At 45.4% G+C, this 25,337-nt stretch overlaps 1 protein-coding gene across 3 annotated transcripts in view; it reads right to left on the bottom strand.

Moving 5' to 3' along the window:
• Nucleotides 1-25,337, bottom strand: part of TEX15 (testis expressed 15, meiosis and synapsis associated) — a 190,083-nt gene that overhangs the window by 55,436 nt on the left and 109,310 nt on the right. For all 3 annotated transcript variants that reach the window (XM_075862214.1, XM_075862204.1, XM_075862223.1), the window contains exon 7: nt 9,576-9,726. In XM_075862214.1, coding sequence (XP_075718329.1) covers nt 9,576-9,726 — 151 coding nt within the window. The remainder of the gene's footprint in view (nt 1-9,575; nt 9,727-25,337) is intronic.

The following is a 25,337-nucleotide window of genomic DNA, read 5'->3' as shown; positions in this document are numbered from 1 at the left end:
ATTTGTGTGCAACCGTTGTCCATTTTAGAAGTAGAGGATTTCAAATGTATGAAAATGCAAATTTCTCAATATGTTCTTAATTTATTTTTTTATAAATAAAGAGTAAGGCCCCATGCACACGAACGTGCTTTTGCGGCCGCAATTCCCCTGAAAATCCACAGGAGAATTGCGGCCCCATACATTCCTATGGTGCCATGCACACATGTTTCCACGGTCTGTGCATGGCCCAGGAGCCTGAACCGCAGAAAGAACGGTCCAGGCTCATAGGAAATAATGACGCTGCCGGCCGACCCGAAAATCACGGCCGTGCACATGGCTACGGTCTTGTGCATAAGGCCTAAACATATCAAACAAAATTTACTATTAACATAAAGAAAAATGTGCTACGAAAAAACAATCTCAGAATCACATGGATAAGTAAAACCATTCCAAAGTTATTACCACATATAGTGACACATGTTCGATTTGAAAAAATGGGGCTTGGTCCTTAAGGCCAAAATGAGCTTGGTCCTGAAATGGTTAACTCCTTAAGGACGCAGCCTTGTTTTGGCCTTAAGGCTCAGAGCCCATTTTTCAAATCTGACATATTTCACTTTATGTGGTAATAACGTCGGAATGCTTAAACCTACCTAAGCGAATCTGAGATTGTTTTCTCGTGACACATTGGGCTTCACGTTCGTGGTAAAATTTGGTCGATATATTCAGTGTTTATTGGTGAAAAATTGCAAAATTTAGAGTAAATTTGGAAAAATATAGCATTTTTCAGAATTTAAATGCATCTGCTTGTAAAACAGACGGTTATACCACCCAAAATAGTTACTAGTTCACATTTCCCATATGTCTACTTTAGATTGGCATCATATTTTGAACATTCTTTTATTTTTCTTGGACGTTACAAAGTTTAGAACATAAACAGCAATTTCTCATATTTTTAAGAAAATTTAAAAAGCCTTTTTTTTAAGGTACCTCTTGAGTTCTGAAGTGGCTTTGAGGGGCCTATGTATTAGAAACCCTGATAAAACACCCCATTTTAAAAACTAGACCCCTCAAAGTATTCAAAACAGCATTTAGAAAGTTTTTTTAACCCTTCAGGCATTTCACAAGAATTAAAGCAAAGTGGAGGTGAAATTTGCAAATTTCATTTTTCTTGCTGAATTTCAATTTTATTCAATTTTTTTTCTGTAACACAGAAGGTTTTACCAGAGAAACACTACTAAATATGTATTGTCCAGATTCTGCAGTTTTTTGAAATTTCCCACATGTGGCTCTAGTGTGCTCGTGGAATAAAACACAAGCCCTAGAAGCAAAGAAGCACCTAGTGCATTTTGAGTCCTCTTTTTTATTAGAATATATTTTAGGCAGCATGCCAGGTTTGAAGAGGTGTTGAGGTGCCAAAACAGTAGGAATCCCCCAATAGTGACCCCAGTTTGGAAACTACACCCCTCAAGGAATTAATTTATGGTTGTTGTTACCATTTTGACCGCACAGTTTTTTCACAGCATGTATTTGAATTGGGCTGTGAAATGAGAAAAAAATGTCATTTTTTCCAATAAAATGTCATTTGTGATCAAAATTTCTTATTTTCACAGGGAACAAAATACCTCATTTTGTTGCCCAATTTGTCCTGAGTGCGGCAATACCCCATTTGTGGTGATAAACTGCCGTTTGGACCCATGGGAGGGCTCAGAAGGAAAGGAGCGCTATGTGTTTGTTGGAGTCCAGATTTTGCTGGATTGGTTTTCGGGTGCCATGTCGCATTTGCAGAGCCTCAGAGGTATCAAAGCAATGGAAACCCACCAGAAGTGACCCCATTTTGGAAACTACACCCCTCAAGGAATTCAAATATGGTTGTTGTTACAATTTTGACCACACAGTTTTTTCACAGCACCTATTTGAATTGGGCTGTGAAATGAAAAAAATGGCATTTTTTATCAAAATTTCTTATTTTCACAGGGAACAAAATACCCCATTTTGTTTCCCAATTTCTCCTGAGTGCAGCAATACCCCATTTGTGGCGATAAACTGCCGTTTGGGCCCATGGGAGGCCTCAGAAGGGAAGGAGCGCTATGTGTTCTTTGGAGTGCAGATTTAGCTGGTTTGATTTTCGGGTGCTGTGTCGCATTTGCAGAGCCCCAGAGGTATCAAAGCAATGGAAACCCACCACAAATGACCCCATTTTGGAAACTACACCCCTCAAGGAATTCATTTATGGGTAATGTGACCATTTAGACCCCATAGTTTCTTCACAGAACTTATTTGAATTGGGCTGGGAATTAATAAAAAAATATATATTTTTTCCAATAATATGTCGTTTTAGCTCAAAATTTCTTATTTCCACAAGAAACAAAATACCCCATTCTGTTGCGCAATTTGTTCTGATTGCCGCAATACCCCATTTGTGGTGAAAAACTGCCGTTTGGGCCCATGGGAGGGCTCAGAAGGAAAGGATTACCATTTGGCCTACTGGGGATTTTCTAGTGCGAAGTCATGTATGCAGGAGCCCCTGAGGTACCGGTACAGTTGAAACCCGCAAGAAGTGACCCCGTTTTAAAAACTACAACCTTAAGGCATTCATCTAGAGGTGTAGTGAGCATTTTGACCGGAGACCTACACCCCATAAACTGTAATGTGGGTTCTCCCGGGTACGGCAATACCCTACATGTGGCTGTTATCAGCTGCCTGGGCACACAGCAGGGCCCAGAGGGGAAAGACGAGGGGGGATAAGCTGTGCGGAGTGCATCAGGGTAAGTAAAATTGGGGTAAATTATAAACCAAGGGATGTATGATAAATTTTAAAACACTCTTTCATACAGAGCTCTGGTTATTCGGGACACGTGTCACATTGATATATTGTGTCATCCCTTATCGCCCTCTTATAGCAGACTTTGCACCTCTTTTGACTTTTTCCCTTCTTGCCAGATTGGGGAACTTCTCCTGGAAAGTGTTGCCCTGGTACGATGCGTGTGGCCCCGCTTCCAGAAGTACTGGGTGCCCCCCCTTCTTGGTCCCTAAAGATTAGGTTCTTGATAATCACCTCTTGAAATTCCAGGAAAGTTCCCCTCTGGCCTGCACATCGACGTAGCACGTACGCATTGTACAAAGCCATCGGTATGACGTGCCCGGCCAGCTTCTTATACCACACCGCATGGCGCTGTAGGGCTTCAGGATTTGATCTGACAAGTCCATCCCTCCCATGTACCTATTGTAGTCCAGGATGCAGTCTGGTTTGGGGGTGGCCTTTCCTTCATATATCCTAAACCTGTAGGTATACCCTGATGCACTCTCGCATAGCTTATACATCTTCACGCCATACCTTGCCCTCTTACCCGGCAGGTACTCGCGGAATTGAACCCTCGCTTTAAAATGTACCAGGGACTCATCAATAGAAATACACTTCTCGGGGGTGTATGCTTGGGAAAACGGCTCATTATCAGTATAATGTAAGAAGCAAAGTATTGCCTCATTTATTTATTTATTTTAGTTTCCAGTTCAGATCTGAAGTTGCTTTGAGGGGCCTATATATTAGAAACCCCTATCAAACACCCCATTTTAGAAACTAGACCCCTCAAAGTATTAACAACAGCATTTAGAAAGTTTATGAACCCTTTAGGTGTTTCATAGAAATTTTGAGCAAAGTAGAGGTGAAATGTACATTTTTTTTTTTGTCAGAAAATCCTCTTTATACCATTTTTTTTATAACACAAAAGGATTTATCTGAGAAACGCAACTCAATATTTATTGCCCAGATTCTGCAGTTTTGAGAAATATCCCACATGTGGCCCTCGGGCGCTAATGGACTGAAGCACCGGCCTCCGAAGCAAAGGAGCACCTAGTGGATTTTGAGGCCTCTTTTTTATTAGGCACCATGTCCACTTCTGTGTATACGCCCATAGGTAATCAGTCTGCACCTATGTCTCTGAGACTGACTCCATCTTCCACCACTCAGGATGGCAGGCTTAGGAGCGGGAGAGCCTATCGCAGCCTGGCCAAACGGAGCTAGCTCCCGTCCTCTGTCTATTTATACCTGCCTTTCCTGTTCCTCCTTTGCTTGTGATTCTTCTCGTGTGGTTTCCTGGCCCAGCTACAGCTTCTGACTATTTGATCCTGCTCCATACTGACCCTGGCTTACTGACTACTCTCCTGCTCTGCGTTTGGTACCTCGTTCACTCCTGGTTTGACTCGGCTCGTTCACTACTCTTGTTGCTCACGGTGTTGCCGCGGGCAACTGCCCCATTTCCCTTAGCCTTGTGTACCCTTGTCTGTTTGTCTCGTACACTTACTGAGCATAGGGACCGCCGCCCAGTTGTACCCCGTCGCCTAGGGCGGGTCGTTGCAAGTAGGCAGGGACAGAGTGGCGGGTAGATTAGGGCTTACTTGTCCGTTTCCCTACCCCCATCATTACATAATCACAAGCCCAAATACCTAGTCTACTCTGGTCCCTAACACTACTATGGACCCCCTTGAGACCCTGGCCCAGCAAATGCAGGGTCTCTCCCTACAGGTCCAGGCCCTGGCTCAGAGGGTCAACCAGCCTGACGCTACCATGGTAGTGCCCCTCACCTCACCTCTTGAACCCCACCTCAAGTTTCCTGACCGGTTCTCAGGGGACCGGAGGACTTTTCTCTCCTTTCGGGAGAGTTGTAGGCTCTACTTTCGATTAAAGCCTCACTCCTCAGGTTCTGAGAGCCAGCGGGTGGGTATAATTATGTCCCGGCTCCAGGAAGGGCCCCAAGAGTGGGCCTTGGCTCCTGACGCCCCTGAACTTTCCTCCGTTGATCGTTTCTTTTCTGCTCTCGGACTCATTTATGACGAGACTGACAGGACTGCCTTTGCCGAGAGTCAGCTGGTGACCTTACGTCAGGGTAAGAGACCTGTTGAGGAGTATTGTGCTGACTTTAGGAAGTGGTGCGTAGCTTCCCGGTGGAATGACCCTGCCTTAAGGTGCCAGTTTAGGTTGGGTCTGTCGAACGCCCTGAAAGACCTGCTAGTTAGCTATCCCTCTTCTGACTCCCTTGACCAGGTTATGGCTTTAGCGGTACGACTTGACCGACGTCTCAGGGAACGACAACTTGAACGTTTTTTTGTTTTCCCCTCTGACTCCCCCATGATGCCTCCCGAGGTCCCGTTGCTTCGCTCTTCCATGGAAGACTCAGAGGTTCCTATGCAACTCGGGGGCCTCCGTGTCCCCCCCGACAACGTAGAGAGTGCCGCAGGAAGAATGGTCTCTGCTTCTATTGTGGGGATGACAAGCATCAAGTGAACACCTGTCCTAGGCGCAAGAATAAGCAGCCGGAAAACTTCCGCGCCTGAGTGATCATCGGGGAGGTCACTTGGGCGCACAGGTATTTCCCGTAAATATGAAACGTAATAAAGTCTTGCTTCCCTTTCAGGTATCTTTTGGTAGTAGGTCTGCTACCGGCAGTGCCTACGTGGATTCAGGGTCTTCTGCTAATATCATGTCTGTGGAATTTGCTATGTCTCTAGCTATGCCTTTGATTGATTTGCCTAAACCTGTCCCTGTAGTGGGTATCGACTCCACTCCTCTTGCTAATGGTTATTTTACACAGCATACCCGTTTTTGAACTCCTTGTTGGCTCCATGCATTTGGAGCAGTGCTCTGTACTGTTGATGCAGGGATTATCGTCCGATTTGGTTTTAGGCCTTCCCTGGTTGCAGTTCCATAATCCCACGTTTGACTGGAATACTGGGGAGCTTACCAAATGGGGTAATGAATGCTTGACGTCATGTTTTTCTGTTAATTCTATTTCTCCCCCTGAGGAGGTGAACACGCTACCTGAGTTTGTTCAGGACTTCGCTGATGTTTTCTCTAAGGAGGCCTCCGAAGTGTTACCTCCTCATAGAGAATACGATTGCGCTATCGAATTGGTACCAGGAGCTAAGCTCCCTAAGGGTAGGATATTTAATCTTTCTTGTCCCGAACGTGAAGCCATGAGAGAGTATATCCAGGAATGCCTGACCAAGGGTTACATTCGCCCCTCTACTTCTCCGGTAGGTGCTGGCTTCTTCTTCGTAGGGAAGAAGGATGGTGGTCTTAGGCCATGCATTGACTACCGTAACTTGAATAAGGTCACTGTAAGGAACCAGTATCCCCTTCCTTTGATTCCTGATCTATTTAATCAGGTTCAGGGGGCCCAATGGTTCTCTAAGTTTGATCTACGTGGGGCGTATAACCTTATCCACATCAAAGAGGGGGATGAGTGGAAGACTGCGTTTAACACGCCCGAAGGTCATTTCGAATACCTCGTCATGCCCTTTGGGTTGTATAATGCTCCTGCGGTCTTCTAGAATTTCATAAATGAGATTTTAAGTGATTACCTGGGGGTATTTCTTGTAGTGTACCTTGACGACATACTGGTGTTTTCCAAGGACTTGTCCTCCCACATTGAGCATGTCAGGAAGGTGCTCCAGGTCCTTCGGGAAAACAAACTGTTTGCGAAAACCGAAAAATGTGTGTTTGGGGTATAGGAGATACCATTTTTGGGTCAAATCCTCACTCCTCATGAATTCCGCATGGACCCCGCCAAGGTCCAGGCTGTGGCGGAATGGGTCCAACCTGCCTCCCTGAAGGCGTTACAGTGTTTCTTGGGGTTCGCTAATTATTACAGGAGATTTATTGCTAACTTCTCGGTCATCGCTAAGCCTCTTACGGACCTCACTCGCAAAGGTGCTGATCTCCACCACTGGCCTCCTGAGGCTGTCCAGGCTTTTGAGGTCCTTAAGAAGTGCTTTATCTCGGCCCCGGTGCTGGTTCAGCCCAACCAAATGGAGCCATTTATCGTGAAAGTTGACGCATCCGAGGTGGGAGTGGGGGCTGTCTTGTCCCAGGGTACCAGTTCCCTCATCCATCTCCGTCCCTGTGCCTACTTCTCCAGGAAGTTCTCGCCCACTGAGAGTAACTATGATATTGGCAACCGCGAACTCTTAGCCATTAAATGGGCATTTGAAGAGTGGCGCCACTTCCTGGAGGGGGCTAGGCACCAGGTAACGGTCCTTACCGACCACAAGAATCTGGTTTTCCTAGAATCTGCCCGGAGGCTAAACCCGAGACAAGCTCGATGGGCGCTATTTTTTACCAGATTCAACTTTTTGGTTACCTATAGGGCTGGGTCTAAAAATATTAAGGCCGATGCACTGTCGCGTAGCTTCATGGCCAGCCCTCCTTCGGAGGAAGATCCTGCTTGTATTTTGCCTCCTGGTATAATCATTTCTTCTATTGATTCTGATTTAGTCTCTGAAATTGCGGCTGATCAAGGTTCAGCTCCCGGGAACCTTCCTGAGGACAAGCTGTTTGTTCCCCTGCAATTCCGGCTAAGGGTACTTAGGGAAAATCATGACTCCGCACTATCTGGTCATCCAGGCGTCTTGGGTAACAAACACCTCATTGCCAGAAACTATTGGTGGCCTGGGTTGCCTAAAGACGTTAAGGCCTACGTCGCCGCTTGTGAGGTTTGTGCTAGGTCCAAGACTCCCAGGTCCCGACCAGCGGGCTTACTACGTTCTTTGCCCATTCCCCAGAGACCTTGGACCCATATCTCCATGGATTTTATCACCGATTTGCCTCCATCTCAAGGCAAGTCGGTGGTGTGGGTTGTAGTAGACCGCTTCAGTAAAATGTGCCACTTTGTGCCCCTCAAGAAAGTACCCAATGCCAAGACGTTAGCCACCTTGTTTGTCAAACACATCCTGCGTCTCCATGGGGTCCCTGTCAATATTGTTTCGGACAAAGGGGTACAATTTGTTTCATTGTTTTGGAGAGCCTTCTGTAAAAAGTTGGAGATTGATCTGTCCTTCTCCTCTGCCTTCCATCCTGAAACTAATGGCCAAACTGAGAGGACTAATCAATCTCTAGAACAATATTTAAGGTGTTTTATCTCTGACTGTCAATATGATTGGGTCTCATTCATTCCCCTCGCCGAATTTTCCCTTAATAACCGGGTCAGTAACTCGTCAGGGGTCTCCCCCTTTTTCTGTAATCTTGGGTTTAATCCACGGTTCTCCTCCGTTTCACCTGGTAGTTCCAACAATCCCGAGGTAGAGGTCGTTCATCGGGAACTGTGCACAGTCTGGGCCCAGGTTCAGAAGAACCTAGAGGCGTCCCAGAGCGTACAAAAAACTCAGGCTGATAGAAGACGTTCTGCTAACCCCTTGTTTATGGTCGGGGATCTGGTGTGGTTATCGTCTAGGAACTTGCGCCTTAAGGTCCCGTCCAAGAAGTTTGCTCCCCGGTTTATTGGGCCGTATAAGGTCATTGAGTTCCTCAATCCTGTCTCCTTCCGACTGGAGTTGCCCCCATCTTTTCGAATACACGACGTGTTTCATGCCTCCCTCCTTCTTCTCGTGTGGTTTCCTGGCCCAGCTACAGCTTCTGACTATTTGATCCTGCTCCATACTGACCCTGGCTTACTGACTACTCTCCTGCTCTGCGTTTGGTACCTCGTTCACTCCTGGTTTGACTCGGCTCGTTCACTACTCTTGTTGCTCACGGTGTTGCCGCGGGCAACTGCCCCATTTCCCTTAGCCTTGTGTACCCTTGACTGTTTGTCTCGTACACTTACTGAGCGTAGGGACCGCCGCCCAGTTGTACCCCGTCGCCTAGGGCAGGTCATTGCAAGTAGGCAGGGACAGAGTGGTGGGTAGATTAGGGCTCACTTGTCCGTTTCCCTACCCCCATCATTATAGTATTACAAATGAATTGCAGCAAAAAAAAAATACAATTTGTCAATTTCCTCTCTACTTTGCTTTAATTCCTGTGAAACGCCTAAAGGGTTAAGAAACTTTCTGAATGCTGTTTTGAATACTTTGATGGGTGCAGTTTCTAATATGGGGTGATTTATGGGGTCTATCTAGTACATAAGGCCCTCAAAGCCGCTTTAGAACTGAACTGGTCCCTGTAAAAATAGCCTTTTGAAATTTTCTTGAAAATGTGAGAAATTGCTGCTAAAGTACTAAGCCTTGTAACGTCCCAGAAAAATAAAATGATGTTTAAAAAACTATGCAAATATAAAGTAGACGTAGGATAGGCAAAAGCATTCCAGTTATTACCACATAAATTGACACGTTAGATTTGAAAAAATGGGGCTGGTCCTGAAGGTCAAAATGAGCTCAGTCTTGAAAGGGTTAATGCTTGTAAAAACGTTTTTTACAAGCATTAAAGAATTTTCTATGTCAGACCGGGTGAATGTGGCTTTTTTCACTCTACTTGTATTGTGTTACATAAAGTACATTGTGTCACGAGAAAACAATCTCAGAATCGCTTGGATACATAAAAGCATTCCAAAGTTATTACCACATAAAGTGACACGTCAGATTAAAAAAAAAATTGGCTGTGTCCTTAAGGCCAAAGCAGATACTTTTTAACATTTGAGCATATAAGTAGAAATCAAGAAACAAAGAATGGAATGGATACAACAAAATAAATGGAATGCAACAACAAAAAAAATTTCTTTGCATCTGGATATCTAAAAATGTTTCTAGGTTACTTACATAGCAACCTAAGGTACATATCGAAAGTTATCCACTCTATAGAACAAGGAAGAAAGTCAAAACTATCATACCTGATGAAATAGGTTTGGATGGCAGCCGTGCCAGAACAGAAGGTGCAACAGTTTTGTTGACTAAAAAATTTGCATCTACTGCAGCAATTGGAAGACACTGTCTTGGAGTTTTCGAAGGCTTAAAGCTGCTATCATATTCATACACATAAATCTGCAGAATACATAAATACATACGAGTTTCAGACAACATCCTTAGTTGAAAGGCACAATGAATGTTCATGTTTGCAGTATCTAGAACTAAGCAGGACAAATTTTTAAAGCCAGATTATGTAAACACTTCTTACTGCTACCTAATTTCTGAGTTGAGGCGAGATGTAGATTTTATTGGTGCCATTTTAAGATATACAAGACTTTTTGTTCCATTATTTGGTGAGACGAGGTGACCAAAGAACAGCAATTCTGACTTTTTTTCACACGGCGTTCACCGTGCAGGATAAACACTGCAATATTTTATTAGTTCGGATCGGCGATACCAATTACGTTAATTTTTTTATTGTTTATATTTTTTAACGTAATAAATGGGAAAAGGGGGGGGGTTGTACTTTTACTGTTATTTTAAATATATTTTTGAAAATGTTATTACAATTTTTTAAACTTTTTTCTTTGTCCCGCTAGGGAACTTGAACATGCGATCGCTTGTACTGTATAATGCACTGCAATACTTATAAGTTGCAGTGTATTGACCTACTAGCATTATCCTATTAAGCCTTGCCTCTGAGAGTACTGAAATGGAAAACTTGGGGGCCTTATCAGGCCCCTGGCTGTCATGACAACCCATCAAGTTCGTGTCGCATAGGGGTCGATGTGGTGACAAAGGGAGCCCCTCCCTCTGTCTAACCGCTTAGATGGCGCAGTTGCTATTGGCTGCAGCATCTAAGGGGTTAAACAGCCAGGATCGGAGCTAACTCTGGTTTCGGCCATTGCAGCAGGGTGTCAGCTGTATGTTACAGCTAACACCCACTGCGTATGGAGCAAGCTCTGTTCCTGAGCCTACTACACTACACAGTTCTTTCCACCATAAATGGCCGTTGGCGCAAAGGGGTTAAAAGACGTAAACAGATGCATTTATATATCAGCTATTTAACCCTTTGGCGTCATGCCACGTACTATTACGTTGCTGTGTCCAAGAGGAAGGATGGAGCGCACTTACGGGCTGAGCGCGCTCCATACTCAGCGGGTGACGGCTGTGTTATACAGCCGGAACCTCACTCCAGTTCACTTTGATTCCACCCAATTAACAACTTTAATGCCGCGATCAATCGTGACCACGGAATTTAAATTGCTAGCACCCCCTCAAACACGCCATCGCACCCCCCGGCACGATCGACCATTTACAATGGTTGTTATGGCAACCTGGGGGCCTAATAAAAGTCCCCAGGTCTGCCATCTTTGTACTCCTTTGAGTATTGCAGTATATCATGCAAGCAATGCAACGATCGCTGGTTCAAGTCTCCTGGAGGGACTAAAAAAATGTTAAATAAAGTTTTTTTTATAGACACAAAAGATAAGAGATCTCTCAAACAAAGAGCCCAGTACATGTGTACGGTGCCAATCAAGAAGAATTTAAGCCAAAAGGAAGAAAAAAGGAAAGAGCAAATCCTGGTATGAAAAGGCACTCGGCTCAATATGTTTATTTAACAAAGTATATTTCAAAATTTATTAATGATATAAAGACTAAAATTATGCAATCTTGCACAAAGTAACAAACAGACATCACAAGCCCGGCCGGGTATTAAATGACATGGTTGACCAAATGTAACAAACAGTCTGATTCACAGTGACCATATGTCAAGCAGTATAGGAAAATATATTACTCCAAATATTATAATGCCACAAAGAATGATAGACTAGGTAAAATACCATAGGCTAGAGGTAAAGTACTAGCTATAAAAATATCAAGGCAAGTACTATGCATGGACATGGAAACTCATATAGATATATGACAGTAAACAATGGATCAATAAACTGCATGGTATAGCGTGCGGGTAATCAGCCCAAAGAACGTATATATAGAACGGTATACTTATCAGTGATTTGTATACATGGAAGTCAGTAAGACGTCTCTGTCAATGGAGGCAGTTAAATCGTTCCTCCGGCGAGCAGTAGCCTCATGTCCTTCTTTGTTTTCGGAGTAGAGTGAAGACAGATCGGGCACACCTCTTCCGTGTTACCTGCTGGGGGTTTCCCAGATGAAAGGGAGATGATCTGCAGCAAGTGTATCAATACTCCGACAGGTAAGGACCGCGGAGCAAGATCCCTTCCCGGGACCGGGAACAAAGTGACGACAGGGCAGACTCGTATCCTCTGCGACTGTGCAATAAGAGACCTCCAAACCTAAGTGGTCGTCTTGCCACAATGCAGTAGTGCGTTTTCCAATTTGAATTACACCGTGAGTATAGTGTTCTTCTTGTCCGTCACGAAAAGCTGCAGCGTTAACTCTAAGTAGGAGTGCATGCCTCCTCAGGTTTCTCACCCACTGTTCCCGCTATGTCCAGGTTTCATGCAAGACGTGCATGTATGTCAAGTACCTCCAAATCAAACCGTGGCCATGGTTTTCCGGCGTGTGACGTCACATAGAACGCCGACGCGTTTCGTCACTGACGTGACTTTCTCAGAGCGATTGCATTGCGGGGGCGCGATGAGATGTTAGAGGGGGTCGCCCCCCTCTTTCTAAAGATTTAAATGATGCGGTCGTTATTGACTTAAACGAGCGGGACCGTGTCGGGAAGTGTCGGCTGTAACAAACAGCCGACACCCGCATTGTATGGAGCGGGTTCACTCCGTGAGCCCGCTCCATACTTCCCCTACTCGACTTTGGAGTATGGATACGTCAGTATGTCGGGAAGGGGTTAAAAAAAAATAAACGTTAACATAACTTGTATTGGCTCATCCTTAAAAGTCCGAACTATCACAATATAGCGTTGTTTAACCCGCTCGGTGAATGCCATTAAAAAAAATTAAATATAAAACACGCAAATTAGCTGTCCAAAAAAATGAAATAAGAAGTGATCAAAATGTCGAAAATACCCCAAAATGGTATTGGTGAAAACTACAGCTCACCTCACAATAATTAAGCCCTCAAATTGCTAAATTGACGGAAAAATAAAAAAGTTATGGCTCTCAGAACATGGCGACACAAAACATTTTTTTATTTTTTTTAGCAAATAGTTTTTTTTAAAAGTAATAAAACAAAAAATAAAACATAAAATGGTATCGCCATAATCGTATCAACTTGTAGAATAAGGAGCACACATAGTTTTTACCGCCTGATTTACGCAGTAAAAACAAAACCCCCACAAAATGCCGCAATCGCAGATTTTTTTCTCTATTTCACCCCACAAATATATTTTTTTCAGCTTCCCAGTTCATTATGCGGTACCATAAATGGTGCCAAGTCAACCTACAATTTGTCCCGTAAAAAACAAGCACTCAAACGGCTATGTCGACAAAAAAACGCCAAAGTGAGGTAGGGGAAGTAAGGAACGGGCTCACGGAGTAAACCCGCTCTATACGATGCCGATGTCGGCTGTTTATTACAGTCTACACTTCAGAGTAACGAGCGGCATCGCGCCCGAGTGTGATCCCGCTCGTTTAACTCGTTAAATGCTGCGGTCAATAACGACGTTAGAAATCGTTAGAAAGAGGGGAGCGAACCCCTCTAACAGCTCATCGGACACCCCGCAACGCAATCGTGAGGTGGGGGGTGATAGTTGTTATGGCTGCGTGGGGGCCTAATGAAGGCCCCAAGGTCCGCCATCTTCGTGCACCTATTAAGGGCTTAATAGATGCCTGTCAAAATCACGATACACTGCAATACATTAGTAAGCTGGTCGAAGTCCCCTAGGGGGACTAATAAAAAAAAAAAATTAAAGGTTTTTTTTATGTAAAAAAAAATACAAAAAAATGAAAGTTCAAAAAAAAAACCTTTTCCCATTTTCCTCCTAGAGCATAGTAAAAGTTTTTATAAATAATCATAATTGGTATCGCCGCATCCGTAAAATTCTGAACTATTACAATATATCATTATTTAACCGCACGTAAAAAAAAAATTGTAAGCGCCAGAATCTCTTTTCTTTGGTCACCTAATCTCCCACAAAAATTTTTATAAAAAGTGATCAAAACGTGGTATGTACACCAAAATGGTATTATTAAAAACTACAGCTTATCCTGCAAAAAATAAGCCCTCATACCAATTAATCGACGGAAAAATAAAAAAGTTATGGCTCTCGGAATTTGGTGACACAAAATAAATGTTCTATTTTACACTTAGGTTTTTACTTGTAAAAGTAGTAAAATATAGAAAAAAAACTATATATATATTTGGTATCGGCGTAATCGTATTGACCCACAGAATAAAGTTAACATGTTGTTTTAATTGCACAGTGAATTCCGTAAAAACGGCGTGCAAAAGACCATGGAGGAATCGCCGATTTTTTCATTTTCTACCCCACAAATAATTTCTTTCTCGTTTCCAAGTACATTATATGGCACAATAAATGGTACTACAAAAAACTACAACTCGTCCCGCAAAATATCGATGGAAAAATAAAGAAGTTATGGCTTTTGGAAGGTGGGGAGGAAAAAACTAAAATGAAAATCTGAAAAAGGGCTGCGGCGGAGAGGGGTTAACTAATCAGTAGATAAACATTTAAAAGACATCTGTCATCAAAATACTGTTTTTCTATAATTTTTCACAATTAATTTTAATGGAGTAGAATTAATATATGTAAGTTATTTTCTTCTAATATTATGATCCCTCAGAATTTCATCTATGTTTGTTTCATCAAAATGGCTGTGCATGAATATTAATCAAAGAAGCTTAAAATAAAAATACATACACCCCCTCCAAGAATACCCTCATTTTAACTGCTGAGCAACAGTGAATGTGATTTCTCAAACTCCTCACTTAACAACTCTACTCTTCAACCTAAATAGCTCAGGAACCGTGAAGACCGTGAGACTGTCACGGGGCCTGCTGAGGATGGTGTAAACCCATTTTGTCACCGAAGGATTTGATGTAGGGCTAAACCAGGGAGCAGAGACTATGGGGAACCAAGGTATTCAGTCTTTAACCCCTATACTTTAGTGCTGGGGGACCCCAGGTCACTACCCCAAGAGTAGTCTCCTTTGATGACTACAAATGTAAACAGGGGAAGTACTAAAATCGTCAGTCAGTATGAAGGCAGGTATAGCAAAGATCAGGGCAGGCGGCAAACGGGCACCCACCATTGATCGAGCAAAATGTCAGGGAAGGCGGCAGAAGTTCGCCACAGTACACTAGCAAGAGGGCAGGCGACAGGCGGGATAGTTAAAAGGTACAGGCAGAGTCAAACACAGGCATTCCAAACAAACCATTAGCAGAGAATCACTAGCAGGCTAGGAGGAACCAAATTGCTCAGGCAATGGACTAATCCAGGGAGGATCCCTTTATACCCTGGGAAAGCTGGGTGGGTAATTAGGTGCGCACAGAACCTTTAAGGGTATGTGCACATGTAAACTGCATTTACGTCGGAAATTACGGAGCTGTTTTCAGGAGAAAACAGCTCCGTAATTGCAGACGTAATTGCTCGTCCTCGCATTTTGCGAGGAGTCATTGACGGCCGTAATTTAGCGCTGTTCTTCTTTGAATTCAATGAAAACCGGCTCAAATTACGTCCAAAGAAGTGTCCTGCACGACACGAGGCAGTCATTTTACGCGTCGTCGTTTGACAGCTGTCAAACGACCAGGTCGTCGGCACAGTATGTCGGCAAACCCATTCAAATGAATGGGCAGATGTTTGCCGACGTATTGGAGCCGTATTTTCAGGCGTAAATCGAGGCATAATACGCCTGAAAATAGGTCGTGTGAACCCAGTCTTAGAATAGGAAGGTCAGCACGTGCACTATGGTGTACTGGAAAAGAGCGGCGGCAATAAAGAGCGTGACCAGCCCAATGGAGGCTTGCGGCGGACAGGAGCCGGAGGATCAGTTGGAGAGTTATACGGCTGCGGAGGGAAGCAGCCGTTACACTAAAGACTCATCCAGAGATAGAATAGACTATTAAAACTAAAAAGACTCTTGAAAAACAGTACAATGGGACACTGGAAACATAAGGCTGGGTTCACACTACCTATTTTCAGACGTAAACGAGGCGTATTATGCCTCGTTTTACGTCTGAAAATAGGGCTACAATACGTCGGCAAACATCTGCCCATTCATTTGAATGGGTTTGCTGACGTACTGTGCAGACAACCTGTCATTCACGCGTCGTCGTTTGACAGCTGTCAAACGACGACGCGTAAAAATACAGCCTCGGCAAAAGAAGTGCAGGGCACTTCTTTCAGACGTAATTTGAGCCGTTCTTCATTGAACTCAATGAAGCACAGCTCAAAATTTACGGCTGTCAGAGAAGCCTCGCAAAATGCGAGAAGGAGCATTTACGTCTGAAACGAGGCAGCTGTTTTCTCCTGAAAACAGTCTATCTTTTCAGACGTAGATGCCTGCTATCGTGTGCACATACCCTAAGAGTTATCATTTAATAGAATTTTCCCCAGAGAAGAGAACTTTAAAGGGTTTGACCACTAATACACAAGTATAGCTACATGAATTCAAAAAAGGAAAAAACATACATTTACTAATTGTAATTAGTTACCGATACTTCCTCCTTTCAAAACCAACATGTCCCCATGTCAATAGTGATCCACAAGCACCAGTAAAACATAATTGTTCATGAAATGTGATTAAAACGGCGTCAAAAGGGGCATCACTTGACTGCATTGCCTGTTCACGAGTAAGGTCATGTGCTGCTCTCTAGCAGCTAAATCTGCATCTTGTAATCCAGTGCATGCTCAGAAAAGCTGAAGAATTGCCGCAGGGAATAGTAGTATCACTCATATTAATATTCTGTGGCTTTCCACTTATAGGAGAAGAGACTCAGATAGAGGACCTCCGCTATGACATTCATATGCCCTAATAGTATATAGGGAAAGAGGTTGTCAATATGAAATAGCCTCTTTAAAAGGTGCCTTAGGAGTAGTACGGGGGAGGTTTAAGCTACAACAATTCAAAGTCATAAAGGAGTTTTCTTACAATCAAATAACACATTCAGTCCTTCTAAACCTAGGTATATACTTGGGTTGGAAGACTTTTTATTCTATTCTAGGGAGAAAAGGTCCAATAGACTGGCGCCCAGGTTCCGGAGACCACTACTGCCTCCCCCAGTTGTTGCGCCTGAGAAGCCTATGTGTAGCGTCCATGGCCGCTGGGCGTCGGGTTTGCTCACCTCCCGACGCCCGCAGCCATGGATCAGTGAGCGCTGGCTCGCATCTCCTTCAAGCACTCATCTCCGCTCCGGTCCGCTGTGTCCCGTAGGGTGCGAGCGCATGCTCGTACCCGGTTTTAAAGGGCCAGCGCGCGCACATGTGAAACAATCATCATCATCAACTACACAGGATCCCTGGACTATAAGGGCCCTGCCCTTCTGATCCTCGCCTGAGGGTTGTTAGTGTATGCCAAGTCTGTCTTGCAAATGGTCCCTTAGTGTTTTCCCTTTCCAGTTATTACCCGTGCCCTGTTACCCGTATCCTGTGCTGTGTTCACGTCTCTAAGCCGCTTAGTGTTGGAGTCGTGTCCTACTGCACCTGCTGTCATTTGCCACGTCCAGTGTCTCCTGCCACGTCCAGTGTCTTCTGTCACGCCTACTGTCTTCTGTCACGTCTACTGTCTCCTGCCACGTCCAGTGTGTCTTGCCACGTCTCGTACTGTCTGCCACATCAGGCGCAACCTGCTGCACCAACCTCCAACGGTGCTGAAGCCACAGTCACTGTTTGGACTAGTTCAGGTACCCGTGTGTTACAAACTGCTATAGACTTTTGTATAGACTGTGACTAGGCCAGCTGCCTATCCGCTACGGAGCGGCCTAGTGGGTCCACATACCCTGTGATCGTACGCTCAGGCCATGAAACCCGCTGTCCAGCACAAGACCGCAGTCCAGAAGATACACTCAGAGATGAATGACCTACGCACTCGTCAGGATCAACTCCTTGAGGTGGTAAATACTATCATGTTCCGTATGGATCAACTTACTGTTCCTCCTCCGTTTCCTCCTCCAGAGGCTGTTGCTGTGCCACTGCCCGTTGCTCCCAGTTTCTTCCGGATCCACACTTCCTCTGCCTCTTCATCCTCGATATGACGGTGATCCCAGAGCTTGTAGAGGATTTATTAACCAATGAACGGTTCATTTTAGACTACAGGCTCATCTCTTCCCCTCCGAGGAGGCCAAAGTAGCATTTATCATCAGCCTCCTTGCTGGCAAGGCCCTCGCAGGGGCGAACCCAATCTTGGAACAACAAGGACCTGTATCCTCGGACCTAACTTTCTTCCTGCAGTCCTTTCGTGCCGTGTTCGAGGAGCCGAGCCGAACATTCTCTGCCGCAGCCACTCTGTTGACCCTCAAGCAAGAGGGTTCCAAAGTAGGGTCTATCTCCTTCCTTACCTTGGCAGCAGAGTTGGCATGGAACAATGAGGCACTGGTGGCGACCCTCTGGCAGAGACTGTCTCTCACATCAAGGACGAACTGTTTCTATGGTAGTTACAGCAGAGGAAGCGTGATCTCGTTGCAACCTGTCATTTACTGCGTAATCTCGCGAGATCACGCTTCCTCTGCTGTAACTACCACAGACAGAGTAACGAAGTGCAGAGATTGTGAATAGACATCGCGTGGAATGTCTATTCACTGTCTAAACACTTCAGTATTCTTAATGTGTTAGTATAAGACAGCACATAAGGATTTAGCAGGATCCCTATGCGCTGAGTAAATGAATGGAGAGGAGTGCATGAGGCTGATTGGTCAGCGTCATACACTCCCCTGTACAACGCCCACTTGGTCTAAAGTAAAAATACGCCCACTTGGGCATTAAGCAACGCATTAGTATAAATCTAAAATCGCTAATAAAGTGGTAAAAATAGATCGGTTTTTTTTTAAATAAAAAGCATTACTGTCACCTACATTATAGCGCCGATCTCCTTATATAGGAGATAGGGCACTTATAATGTGGTGACAGAGCCTCTTTAACATAGGACCCCTTCTTTGATATCACCTTCACAATTCTTGCATCCATTGAATTTGTGAGTATTTGGACAGTTTCTGCTTGAATATCTTTGCAGGATGTCAGAATAGCCTCCCAGAGCTTCTGTTTTGATGTGAACTGCCTCCCACCCTCATAGATATTTTGCTTGAGGATGCTCCAAAGGTTCTCAATAGGGTTGAGGTCAGGAGAACATGGGGGCCACACCATGAGTTTCTCTCCTTTTATGCCCATAGCAGCCAATTACACAGACGTATTCTTTGCAGCATGAGATGGTGCATTGTCATGCATGAAGATAATTTTGCTACGGAAGGCACGGTTCTTCTTTTTGTACCACGGAAGAAAGTGGTCAGTCATAAACTCTACGTACTTTGCAGAGGTCATTTTCACACTGTCAGGGACCCTAAAGTGGCCTACCAGCTCTCTCCCCATGATTCCAGCCCAAAACATGACTTTACAGCGTTTTATTAAATAAAAAGCACTGCTGTCACCTACTCCGCCACCTCCTTGCTGACGTCGCAGCCTTGTTGGGACATGGTGGCCACTCACCAACCATCCACTACTCCATCCATCTGGACCATCCAGAGTTGCACGGCACTCATCAGTAAACAACACGATTTGAAAATTAGTCTTCATGTATTTCTGAGCCCACTGCAACCGTTTCTGCTTGTGAGGGGTGGGCGAATAATAGCTTTATGCACACTTGCAAACCTTTGGAGGATCCTACACCTTAAGGTTCGCGGGACTCCAGAGGCACCAGCAGCTTCAAAACCTGCTTGCTGCTTTGCAATGGCATTTTAGCAGCTGCTCTCCTAATCCTATTAATTTGTCTGGCAGAAACCTTCCCCATTATGCCGTTATCTGAACGAACCCGTCTGTGCCCTGAATCAGCCACAAATCTTTTCACAGTACGATGATCACGCTTAAGTTTTCTTGAAATATCCAATGTTTTCATACCTTGTCCAAGGTATTGCATTATTTCAAGCTTTTCGGCAGCAGAGAGATCCTTTTTCTTTCTCATATTGCTTGAAACCTGTGGCCTGCTTAATAATGTGGAACGTCCTTCTTAAGTAGTTTTCCTTTGATTGGGCACACCTGGCAAACTAATTATCACAGGTGTCTGAGATTGATTACAATGATCCAAAGAGCCCTAAGACCCAATACCATTCATGAGTTTAATTGAAAAACTAATAATTAAATGTTTATGACACTCAAATCCAATGTGCATAATAATTTGGAACATGGTGTATGTATTGTGGCCTTAAAGGTCATTTTGTGCGCAAATGCCCACAGAAACCGGGAAACTCCAGTACCTAGGGTTGGTTGGAGAGGCAACCATAGGTGGGACGTCTCCAAACGTTAAAACCTCTTCCAAATTATTGATTCCTGTGGCCACCGTCTAAGGAGAGACGTCACATCCCTCCTCTGCCTATCTTGACACCGGAGCAGCTGCTAATTTCATCCAGCAGGATATAGTGGATCGTTTACATCTACCCACAGTTCTTCTGGAGAGACCCCTGGCTGTTGTGTCTGTGAATGGTCTACCATTGCCCGATCCGATTATGTTCATCACGGAGCCATTGACACTATGGGTCGGAGCTCTTCACTCGGAGCAGATCGCCTTCCTTGTACTATCTAAGGATATCAATCCTATCCTGCTGGGTCTGCCATGGCTTCACCTACACACCGCGGTTCTTGACTGGAGTTCCGGAGAAATTTTTCAATGGGGTCCCAGATGCCATAGCCTGTCTCAAGTTCGTCCTGTTTTGCCCCCTCTGCCTCAGTCACTCTCCGATCTACCAACTCAGTATGCCAGTTTTGCCGATGTCTTCAGCAAGCGAGAGGCTGAGACGTTGCTTCCACATCGGAATTATGACTGTCCCATTGAACTGGTTCCAAATGCTTCTCTTCCCCGTGGACGGGTATACCCTCCCTCATTGCTAGAGACTTTATCCATGTCAGCCTATATCAAGGAGAATTTGGAGAGGGGTTATATACGAAAATCTTCCTCCCCTTCCTCTTTTTCGTTAAGAGAGAAGGATCTCTTCGACCCTGCATTGACTACCGTGGTCTCAACCAGATCACGGTCAAGAACAAATACCTGTTGCCACTTATATGCGAGCTGTTTGACGATATACGAGGAGCAAGAATTTTTTCAAAATTAGACTTGCGTGGGGCTTATAAATTGATTCGAATAAGTCACGGGGACGAGTGGAAGACGGCGTTCAATACCCGAGACGGGCACTACGAAAACCTGGTGATGCCCTTTGGACTGTGTAACGCTCCCGCAGTCTTACAGGAATTCGTCAATGATATCTTCCGAAATCTCCTCTATGTCTATTTTGTAGTTTATCTCGATGATATTTTGATTTTCTCCCCAGATCTGATGACCCATCGGAGGCATGGCCGTCAAGTTCTACTGCGACTAAGGGAGAATCGTTTATATACCAAGTTGGAGAAGTGCGTCTTTGGAAAGAAGTATTTGCCATTTCTGGGCTACATCATCTCAGATCAAGGTATTAAGATGGATCCTGAGAAACTAAAGTCTGTCCTGGAATGGCCACGTCCTCAAGGCCTGAGGACCATACAGCGTTTCCTAGGATTCGCCAATTTCTACCGGCAGTTTATTCCAAACTTCTCATCTCTGACGGCTCCCATCTCTACACTTACCAAGAAGGGTGTGAACGCCAAGGTGTGGACACCAGGTGCAGAGTCCTCATTCATTAGCCTCAAGAAAGCCTTCACTTCAGCCTCGATCCTCCATCATCCAGACGTATCTCGGCAGTTTTCATTGGAGGTGGACACTTCTTCTGTTGGTGCAGGTGCACTTCTGTTCCAGAGGAGCACCAAAGAAAAGGCAGTAGTATGTGGCTATTACTCAAGACTTTTTTCTTCTGCAGAGCGCAATTACTCTATTGGGGATCAGGAGCTACTGCCCATTAAATTGGCTGTGGAGGAGTGGAGACATCTTCAAGAGGGTGCAGCTCACCCCATCTTGGTCTACAACGACCCCAAGAACCTCACCTATCTCCAGTCCGCTCAACGACTAAATCCCCGTCAAGCCAAGTGGTCACTGTTCTTCACCCGTTTCCAATTCGTGCTCCACTATCATGCCGCTGACAAGAATGTGAGGGCCGATGCCCTGTCCAGGTCATTTGAGATGGATGACACGGTGGAGTCCCTTCAGAGTATAATAGACCCGTCCTGTATTGTCACTGCCAACCCTTTGCAGGTTAGACATCCCTCCGGGGAGGACTTTTGTTCTGTTGGCAGACAGGAGAAAATTCTCTGCTGGGAACGACACAGCTCTAAACTGGCTGGGCACGCTGGTGTTCGTGAGACGCGGGACCTGATTGCTCGTCACTTCTGGTGGCCCACGCTACCCAAAGATGTTGTGGACTTTGTTTCTTTCTGCAATGTGTGTGCTTCTAACAAGCTTACTCACTCCAGGCCTGCCGTCCTGCTCCAACCTTTACCTGTACCCAATGCCCCCTGGCAGAACATTGCGATGGACTTTGTCACAGACCTTCCTCCCTCAGCAGGATAAAACACTGTCTGGGTGGTGGTGGACCGGTTCTCGAAGATGGCACATTTTATCCCGCTGACTGGCCTGCCTTCTGCTCCGCTACTGGCGAGTCTCTTCATTCAGTACATCTTCCGCTTGCACGGCTTGCCCCTTCACATTGTGTCCGATCGGGGGGTTCAGTTTACCTCGAAGTTCTGCAGAGCCCTCTGTAAATTCCTAGATGTGATATTGGACTTTCCTCGGCCTATCACCCCCCAGTCCAATGGGCAAGTCGAGAGGATCAACCAGATCATGGAGAATTATCTAGGACACTTTATTTCCTTGCAGCATGATAACTGGGTACAGCTTCTTCCATGGGCCGAGTTCTCGTATAATAACCACACAAGTAAGTCCACCACTTCCACTCTGTTTTACATTGTGTACAGTCAACATCCTAGAGTTCCTCTTCCTGTCTCGACTACATCTCAGGTACCTGCTGCTGACTCTGCATTTGGGGAATTTCTGCAAATCTGGCAACAGACCCGCTCCTCTGTTTTGCTGGCAGTCGATCGCATGAAGCGAGAAGCGGTTACAAAAGAGAAGAGAGCCGCCTCAGTATCTTCCAGGTACCAAAGTCTGGCTGTCCTCACGGAACATTCGTTTGAAGGTGCCTTCATACAAGTTTGCTCCCAGGTTCCTCAGTCCTTTTGAGATTCTGCAACAGATAAACCCTGTCTCCTATAAGCTGCGGCTGCCTCCTACCCTCAGAATCCCCAACTCCTTTCATGTATCCCTCCTGAAACCAGTGGTCCTGAACCGCTACAGTAAGACTTCCAGTTCCACAGTTGCTTCCAGCAGTTCTGATGTATTTAAAGTGAGGGAGATCCTGGACTGCAAAAGGGTAGGAGGAAGGTCTTTCTATTTGGTGGACTGGAGAGGGTTTGGTCCTGAGGAGAGGTCCTGGGAGCCAGAGGAGGAACTCAGTGCCCCTGCTCTCATTAAGAAATTCCTCTCTCGCCCTGGCCCCAAGAAGAGGGGGCCTAAGAGGGGGGATACTGTCGCGTCCATGGTTCACTCACCTCCCGACGTCCGCAGCCATGGATCAGTGAGCGCTGGCTCGCACACGCTGGTGCCTGGTCTTAAAAGGGCCAGTGCGTGCACATGTGAAACAATCATCATCAACTACACATGATCCCAGTACTATAAGAAGGGCCCTACCCTTCTGAACCTTGTCTGAGCGTTGTTATTGTATCCCAAGTCTGTCTTGCAAATGGTCCCTTAGTCTTTTCCCGTACCAATTGTTACCCGTGCCATTACCCGTATCCTGTATTCCGTGCTGTGTTCTCGTTTCTGAGCCTCTTCGTGTTGGAGTCGTGTCCTACTGCACCTGTGGTAGTTTGCCACGTCCAGTGTCTCCTGCCAGGTCCAGTGTCTTCTGCCACGTCCAGTGTTTTCTGCCACATCTCGTACTGTCTGCCACGACTGGTGTAACCTGCTGCACCTACCTCCATCCGTGCTGAAGCCACAGCCACTGTCTGGACTAGTTCAGGTACCCGTGTGTTATGAACTGCTATAGACTTTTGTATAGACTGTGACTAGGCCAGCTGCCTCTCCGCTACGGCGGAGCGGTCTAGTGGGTCCACATACCCTGTGATCGTGAGACTATGCAGGTGCACAGACTCAGATTGTCAGACCAGGAGCTGCAGCGCAGATGCTCTGCAGGATTATGTCTGTACTGTGGCCACAAGGGTCATTTTGAACGTCAATGTCCACAGAAACCGGGAGACTCCAGCACCTAGGGTTTATAGGAGAAACTACCCGAGGTGTATTGACGGAAAATACTAAATTCTCTCCTAAATTATTCCGGTGACTATTTTCTTAGGTGAAGAATCACACTCTATCCCTTCGCTTATCTGGATTCTAAAGCGGCTGCCAGACTTGGCCACAGTTCCTCTGGAGAAACCTCTCGCTACTGAAAATGGTCAAACTATGACCTGCTAGACCCTATTCTTTCCACCACCAAACCACTGAGGCTACAAGTAGGAGTCCTTCACTTGGGAACAAATAGCTTTATATGTCCTCCCAAGGGCCATTAATCCCATCCTGCTGGGCATGCCGTGGCTTTGCCAACACGATCCTGTCCTCGACTGGAATTCCGGGGAGCTTCTTCAATGTGGATACCGATGTCTTTACCGCTGCCTGCCTCAGGTTCGTCCTGTTCTGTCCCCACTACCTCTGTCACTCTCTGGATTGCCTCCACAGTATGCTTGTTTTACAGATGTTTTTAGCAAAGGGGCAGTGGTTCTTCCTCCACATTGTCCCTACGATTGTCCTATCAAAGCTTCACCCCATTGTGGACGGGTTTACCCTTTCTCCTTGCCTGAAACCCAGGCCATGTCGGCTTATGTCAAGGAGAACCTCGAGGGGGGGTTCATCAGGAAGTCTACTTTTCCAGCCGGAGCAGAATTCTTCTTAGTTGAAAAGAAGGATGGAACACTTCGACCATGTATCGATTACCGTAGTTTAAACAAAACAAATACCCCGCTAATCTCCGAGCTCTTCGATAGAATTCATGTTCGAAAAGAAGTCCTTGCCCTTCTTGGGCTATTTTGTCTCTGATCGTGTACTCAAGATGGATCCATAAAATGGTGACGTCCGTCTTAGAGTGGTCACGTCCACAAGGTCTCCGGGCCATACAAAGATTTCATGGGTTTGCAAATTTCTACCGGCAATTCATCCCAAACTTCTCGTCTCTTACTGCCCCAATCTCTGACCTCACCAAGAAGGGAGTGAACGCTAAAGTTTGGACCCCTGAGGCAGAGTCGGCATTCACCAACCTCAAGAGCGCCTTCACTTCAGCCTCCGATCTTCACCATCCTGACGTGACTTGGCAGTTCTTGCTCAAGGTTGACGCTTCTTCCTTTGGTGCTGGAGCACTCCTGTTTCAAAGATACTCCAAGGGTAAGGCAGTAGGCTACAGCTTCTTCCCTAAACTCTTCTCTCCTGCAGAGCGCAATTACTCATTTGGGGACCGTGAGTTACTGGCCGTCAAATTGGCCTTAGAAGAGTGGAGACAGTTGCTAGAGGGGCTATTCAACTTATCATAATCTATACCGATCACAAGAATCCCACCTACTTACAGTCTGCGCAATGACTGATCCCTCGTCAAGCCAAATGGTCACTGTTTTTTGC

Source organism: Rhinoderma darwinii, chromosome 1, assembly GCF_050947455.1.
Source record: "Rhinoderma darwinii isolate aRhiDar2 chromosome 1, aRhiDar2.hap1, whole genome shotgun sequence".
Taxonomy (NCBI): domain Eukaryota; kingdom Metazoa; phylum Chordata; class Amphibia; order Anura; family Rhinodermatidae; genus Rhinoderma; species Rhinoderma darwinii.
This window is presented reverse-complemented; position numbering and strand designations above follow the sequence as displayed.